Here is a 7,607-nt window from a genome sequence, read left to right on the forward strand (position 1 = left end):
TGCACTTCTCATTCCGCGCGTCTTTTATGCCAGCAGCTATTGTAGACATGCAAAGCAGCATATGCTTGCAGACAATAAGCCTGTGAAGCCAGCCAGAGGTTATCCCAATAATGGTTCCATGCAACACTGCTCTCCCTTGTGTCCAGAGGAACAATGATCTTGTAAAATGTGTATGTAGACTTGCAACCTGAGAAGGAAGGGATGTGCCAAGAATAAGGCTTTTTCAGGTAAAAAGACTGTAAAAGGCAGCAGAGAGCTTACAGCAATAGGAAGTTCTTGAGTATCGGAGGAGCAGCAGCCACTATTTTGAAAGCAAAAAACCCCCAACAAGACAGTGCGTGGTAAAAAAAGTTATTATACCTGAGATCTTTAAAATTACTCATTTTGTCTCTTTGGGTAACTGCAGAGAGACTGGAAAATATTTCATGAGGCTCAGAAGGGGGAAAAAATGAACTTCCAAAAAACTGCAAAGCTGTTTATGCAACTACCTAATGAAGTCTTCCCTCCCCATTTATCATAAAGCGAAATGCTTTGGGACGACAGAAAACACGAACCAGGAGGTTAACCAACTGTGAGTAATTTGTAAAATGTTCCGACCAAAGCCAGAAATGCCCTGGTTTCAGCTTTTAATGCACACTCAGAGTCATTTCCTTGAACTGATTCAAGCCAGTTGGGGACCAGGGTGTGCCTCTTGCCCCAGCGGGGATAAAGAAGAGGTGGGGCCGGCACTGATTCGAGGGCCAGGCAGGTGCAGGGAGTGGTGTGTATTGCACTCCCCCAGCAGCTGGGTGCACCCAGGACCTTCCCGAGCCAGGCTCGCCCCGAACGCTTCCCCCAGAACGTGCATGTTTGCTCCGGCCCCACCAGGCAAACCCAGCCCCACGTCTCCGCGCCTGTCTCCAAGCAGGGAGAAAGAGGGAAAAGGCTGAGTACAGAGGCAGGCACGGGCCTTCAGGGAAGAAGAGGAGCAGATGCCCATGGGAAGTTTTTGCTGCTCATACCCGTCCTGGAACACGAACTCCTGTTCAGTAGGGCACAAAGGAGTTAAATCTTTGTCACGCTGCCTTCCCTCCCCAGGGATGCTTGTATAACTCTCCATTGCAGCGGTAACCTTTGCACTCAGACGGAGAGCTGGGGCGTCTCCCCGGGGCTGGGTCCTGGTCTGTTAAAATCGGTTGTCTCCTGATCAAGGTGGTAGGAAAGCAAGAGTGCAGATGCAGCAACACAGTTCATCTCTGGAAAATGCTGACTGCCTTCCTTAGGATGCAGTTTTCTTCCGGCGGCATCACCTCAGGGTAGCCAGCTCCGACTTCCTGTGGTCACACTTTGACCAGGGTGTTCAACCCCCGTTTGCCCACATTGTGGGTTTGTTTGCATTATTGGTACCCGTAGGGGTTTTCCCCAAGACTCAGATGCCTACTTATTTTCAATGGGATTCTTTGCTGCAGAGGCTAAGGACTCGCAGGCTGTGGGGAGGGAGGGAAGACGCCACCAATCGAAGAGGAGTTAATTTTTGTTCTTTTGAAAGCAAAGCCAAGCCGGGAGCCTACAAGAGCACTCCTAGCCTTTCGTGCGAGCGCAAGGATGGCTCTGCGCACGCTCTAGCTGTGTAGCGGGAGGACGTTTCCGCAGCGGCCCAGAGCAATGCTGTTGGCAGGCTGGGGCTGTGTCAGTCCCGAGGCGGGCAGATATAACCAGCTGTAACGATGTGCCAAATTCACGCGCTTTGATGTCCTTCACCACAATGTGTAGGTGCCAGACTTCTGACATCAGCCGCTCGCTTTGTGGAAGGAAAGGCCTGCAAGTGACAGTATTAATCCTTGCCAATGAGCCGCAGCAATCGTTGCTTGTAAGCAAAATGAAATGGCTGGTTAGCGAGACAACTCTTCAGATCCCACAAAGACCTGGTGGGGTAAGCCTACTAGGAGACGGACAGAAAGGAACCATGCTGCTTTTCCCATTTTCCATGCTGGTAGTGTCATTTATAAGCAGATGTGGAATAGTTTTCTCTCTCTCTTCCATCCCCCTCTGCGTGCTACTCCTAAAGGCAGCTAAAAGCCCTGATCTTCCCAGAACAACTCAGGCAGCTAAGTGCTCTCCTTATAGTTTTACAGAAACTCTGCGCGCCAGGGGTTGCTTTTCGTAAAGCTGAATATTTAATTGGCTGATTGAATAACCCATTATTCTATTCCAGTGAAGCTGCTCAAGGCTGAATCCTGTTTTAATCCACTTTTTTATTTTGGAAACCCTTAGAATATTATTAATATTATTATTAATATTATTCTTTTGCATGTGATGTGGCCCGCCATGGCCTGGCAGCACTGCTAATGTGGGGGGTTCTGGTAGTATGAGTGCACCCCCTCAGTTCTGGTGAGCCTGCTTGAGTGTTTGTGGCTGAGACAGAATCAGAGGTTTGAGTCTAGTTAAAACTATCTTCTTTTTTACCCCTCTGGGCTAGTATTGTGCATTTTGTCAGCGGGAGGAGATTACTCAGTATTGCCTTCAAAAGGAGCTTTCACATAGCATGAGAGGGGCAGTAAGCAGTGTCTGGGGTGGGGTAGCGCGGGTGTGTTTCGATGAGAGGGGGCTAGGGTTTGGCCAGGGTAGAATCACATTAGAAAAACCATTGCCTGTGTGTCTCACGTTACAAGGTGATAAGAGCAGGGAGAAGCTGGCAGGTGCAATTCTTGGCTTCACATCTGTCGGTAGAGGGGTGATACAGCTTTGGTGAGACCTCACCTGGCATGTTGTATTCAGATCTGGGTATCTTGCTGCCAGAGACATGAGACAAGTTAGCAAGCACTCAGGAAAGAGAAACTATTTTAAGGCGCTGAAAAGAAAGGGATAATGTGCGGAGCAGGAGGGTGTGCAAGAATTGTGTAGCGTGTGCCATGATGACTGAGTGGGAGGCAGAGCTGTACACCAAGTTACGGAAAGCAGAAAGGCCGAAGAAGAAGAGGGAGTGAACCAAAAGGGGGAGTATTGGAAGCAATGGGATGGAAATATGAAAGGGAAGTTTTAAGATGGATCCCAGGAAAAGCTTTACTCCATGGGACAGTCTCTGAAAGGGGGTGTAGATGCATCGCCTCGTGGGGTTTTAAAAGGCACCTGCGCAACATCCCAGGGGATGGGCTTATTGGGCCAACAGGCTTTTGGTGCCCCTTACTTGTGTGATCTGGCACTTTTCTCCTTTGATGGGGTAACTTTATAAGTGGAGACATCTGCTCCCACTCTGGCTGCCAATGGGCAAACATCTGCGTCGCGTAAATGCACTGCCACTTGCCTGTGGTGACTAGCCAGGTATTAAATGACCTGAACGAAAGCTTCCAGGGAGTCAAATAAGAAAATAAGGCAAGGTGCCAGGAGGGGAAGCGACTCTGCTAAGGGGGCTAAGAGGGCCTGTCTGATGCTCAGCAGAAGCCTTCAGCGTCCAGGCGTCCCGACCAGGAGCAGTAAGTTCGCTGAAAACTCCTTTGGAGACCCGCAGCAGCCCGGAGATGGGATCGTGTGCACTCGCAGCAGTGAGCGTGCCGGGCAGGCTGAGCTCTCTGATAAATGCTACCTGTCAGTCCCCATCACAGTGGTGTGGCCTGTGCTCTCACCTGTGGGAGCATCCGTGTGATTATTGCGGTAGGCAGGTATGCTTCTCAGAGACATCCCCGCGCAGCCCTGTTGTGCTCACTGAGATGTTAATCACGCATCTGGATTTCATAATCGGCGGTTGTCTTCCACTCTTTGTTCAAAACACTGGGCTCCTTTTCTTATGGTTTCGTTTGGAAGCATCCAAGCCTCATTCAGATGAATTCCTCCGCCTGCTCTGAGGCCTGTATTTCAAGTCCTCTCTTGGCTTTCCTAAAATATCTTTTTATTTATTTATTGTGCATAAGAGGCTGGCTCTCCCTCGCATCAGTTCTGAGGCTAATCTGGACGGTTACCTAAACATCTGCTTGAAGCCCATGTCTTTCTTCATACTTTCCATCACAGACCTCCTCTTTTGTAGGGTCTCTTTTATGACCTTTGCTAAATATCAGTAATAATGTTTGAATCCTTCACCCCCACAGCACAGATGTGTGCAGTTGAGCTAACTGCGTAACTACGTTTGCTGAAAGCAGTGGTAGGTTGGACCGTCCGCAAAAGGATTATCAAAAAGCACCGTATAACTTGCTCACTATATGAATTGCATGACTGCCATTCCTTTCTCTGGTCCCTACCCCTTTCCTTTAGGTGTGTTCACATCCTGTCGTTGTTTAATTGGTAGCACGAGCTCCTGCAAATGAAGGCTGAGGGGAACATTTCCAACACATCTTAGTGACTTAAATTCTGTTTGCAAGAATGATTTAGGGATACGGGAACCGAGGTCCACAGGATATATGCTCCTTGAAAACGGGACTAAAACTCTTCAATCACTTTGGCACTCCTGAAAATTTTAATCCCAAGTCTTTTTTTATACTGTGGTTCTGTGAAAAGTTCTGACGCTGTATAAATGGTTATTAATAAGTGCCTGAAGCTATCTTTTCATCTAGAAAGGACTTCTTCTTTCCAGTTAAATTACTGACTTGTTTTTCAGTGTAATCCTCTTAGCTCAGATGGACAATATAAAATGCAGCAGCTGTAGAAGGCATTCTCTGCTGACTTCCCAGCATTGCTCAACTTGACTCGACCATCACTGAGGATTTCAACAGATTTTAATGATTTTCAGACCCTGGATGCTCTGGGAGCTTCCTGGCCAGGGAGCAAAAATACCAGCAAGATTAGGACACGGTATTCATTTTCCACTAACATCTGAGAATTCCCAGAGAAATTTATGTGTGACGCTTATTGTCAGAAGGTGCATTAACTGAGCAGGAGCTTGCCAAGATCTGCACTGCTTAATAACTCACTGTCCAGCCTGTGCATCTGCGTGGAGACAGGGGACGAGACACGCTGTTCCAGCACAACGGAGACAAGTGATTCTCAAGTGCATAGCGGGGAGGAGCAAAAGCTTGGACTTGCTTGCGGTCTGGTCTCGCTGCCACTCAAGTCAACTGAAGGCTTGCTGCAGACTTGAGTGGGAGAAGGATTGGACCCTTGCTTAAGGACTTCCTGAGAGATCCCAAATAACTTTGCTCTGGACTCATTAAAAGCCAAATACTAGCCAGCAATACAGGCATATAGAGAGATGAATTGCCACCCCCATAGGTTCTTTGTTGGAGCTCCTAAACCGTTACCCCCACTACGGCATGTTTGTTGCGAGCCTCTAAATAGACCATTGGCAATATTTGAACTCAAAAACTTTAACGTCGCAGGACAGGTCTCTGTTGCTTTGGACTCCAGGATGGACTCCGTCATCCAGCAGCAGAAGTAGGCTGTTGTATTATTGTAGACGAGCTACCGGAGAGGGAACTTGACACACAACGGTTGTAATGCATCCCCGGGGATGCAATGGGTGGATGTACTCGCAGGCTCACTTACTGGTGTACACGCCGCACGGGCGAGCAGGCTTATTGCTGCCCCACTCAACCTCGTGGCATCGCACTGGAAGGCAGGGTAGATGTGTATCTCTCAGAGACTAACTAAATATGATCTGTAGAGAGAAGCAGGGCTTCAAAATGGAAAGCTCTGCTTCCTGCCATCCCTTCACAGCATCTGATGAAGTAAGCCCGCTACCTATAAACGCTTATGCTTTACTTCTCTGATTTAGTTAGTCTATAAGATGCAGATCTATCCTGCCTTCTGCTAGATTTGCATCGGCGGTATTTTTCTAGCTCCCAGGAAGCATTTGACTTCGAAGTTTCTTGCTCTCTGACCACGTTGATCAAGGGAAGAAGCCCTTTGCCAGCACTTGCACGGCTTCTTGCTGTTCTAACTCAAATCAAGCATGTGCTGGTTTGTGTAGGGGCTCAAACTGGGGTACAGGCTACCCAAAGTGTGCCCTGAATATTACCTCTTGCCCAGCTCCCTGTACAGAGAAATGAGCACACATCGCCTCCAATGACTCAGTTAGTGTTTACCACAGCGGAAACAAATGTTTTCCTTCCCAGCCCTTGCCATCTGGAAGGGTGCTTTTGTTCCTCTGCACCTCATCAACTGTCCATCCCTTTTCCACGCTCAGCTGATAAGTTTTGTCTCCGCCAGTGATGCCTTTTAATTTCTCTTTCTGGCCTTCTGACCAAATATTTACTCTCTTTGTATATTATGGCATGGCCTGCTGTAATGAATACCATATTGTCCTTCATTATTGTCTTCTGGGATCTGCCTCTGCAGATGACTCTGTGCAGAATGAATCTCTGTAGCTTCCAAGAGGACTGTGTGCCTAGGCCTGCTACGCCCTTGCATTGCTAAGGGGCTGGGTGTGTTCGTGTGTGATAAAGACCTGGCTTCTGCAGCCCATCATTTTAGTGACAGGGAGACAAGGAAGGAGCTCCCAGGCTTCCCAGCTCGTGTGGAGGAAGGGAGAGCCCTCTTGCCTTTTCGTCCCGGTGCAAGCAGGGCTCCACTCATACTCTTCTCGCAGCTTTTTGCACAATGGCTCTGAGGATGAGCAGCTTTGCGGGGCTTGGATATTTTGTTACAGCAGCTGTTGTGCTTTCAGCTGTGGTAAGTGACTGGCCATATAATTCAACATGTAAAACTTTTGTCTGTTAAGGAAATATTTGCAAGGGTCACGCTCTTTAACTTCCTGCAAACCATTTTCCTGGTTTTTGCTGGGAGCTTGGGAGTAATTAACTGGTGCTGTCTGCAGAGTGGGGCTATAAGGGCATATTGTTTTGTAAGTATTTGATGTCAGACTTCAGCTTAGGTATTGATTCAGCCACTGACTTGCTACTCTGCTTTGCAGTCTGCAGCCTTTTTTCATTTTTGCCTTGCAAGCTGGGCATAAAGTTTGATTTTTGTCCTTTAACTGCTATGAACTATCCCATTTGTCAAGTACTGGATGCTTGTAACATAACACCATTTTCATTTCTTCTTCCTTATGATCTTGTATTGCTAAAAGGCATGGTAGGCATGCTGTAGTAGATGGACAGGGTCCCTTTCTCAATCTAGAGTGTGATAGGGATGGATGATTTCTTTTTAGTATTATTCTGCTGAATTCTCTCAAGGTGCAGCCATGGGCTACCAAATGCTAGCCTCTTTCTTATGAAGCACCAACAGCACGTTGTTTCTGATAAGTAATTCAGGTAGAGAAGGGAAGGCAGTAAATGAGAAGGGCTCAGGGATGTCAGGGCAGTCTGCACAGCAGTGATGAACTATGTGCAGGCAGAAGCAGTGCAAAAGTGCCGAACTAGGAGGTGCATCCAAGTGTCTTAGACACTGGCGTGTGAAAGGCTTATTAGATCACTTCCCCACCAGTGATGGGCTCCCACCTTTTCCCATAGAGGTGAATAGTTTCTATAGGTTTGAGGAAAAGTGTGAAAGCCATTGTGCAAATCACATAAAATGTATAGCTGAAAGGCAAAAATATCTATTACTTACATCTTGCATGCAACAATTATACAAGAGCAATAGGCAGAGAGGGAATCCCCTTGTGTTTAGCCTGCCATGCAGATAAATTCCTGATCAGCAAAGAACACAGCACGGTGGTGGATGGCTGGGGCAAAAGTTACAGAAAGCAAAGACAAGAGGCTGGC

The 7,607-nt window shown here is 47.6% G+C and overlaps 1 protein-coding gene across 1 annotated transcript in view; it reads left to right on the plus strand.

Annotated features, from left to right (window-relative positions):
- Positions 1-1,744: 1,744 nt before the first annotated feature.
- GSN (gelsolin) overlaps positions 1,745-7,607 on the plus strand; it is a 26,741-nt gene continuing 20,878 nt past the window's right edge. The window contains exons 1-2 of the mRNA XM_019510315.1: positions 1,745-1,912; positions 6,385-6,576. Coding sequence (XP_019365860.1) covers positions 1,745-1,912; positions 6,385-6,576 — 360 coding nt within the window. The remainder of the gene's footprint in view (positions 1,913-6,384; positions 6,577-7,607) is intronic.

The sequence above is a fragment of the Gavialis gangeticus genome, unplaced genomic scaffold, assembly GCF_001723915.1.
Source record: "Gavialis gangeticus isolate Ggan-Ray unplaced genomic scaffold, GavGan_comp1, whole genome shotgun sequence".
NCBI classification, from domain to species: Eukaryota; Metazoa; Chordata; order Crocodylia; family Gavialidae; genus Gavialis; species Gavialis gangeticus.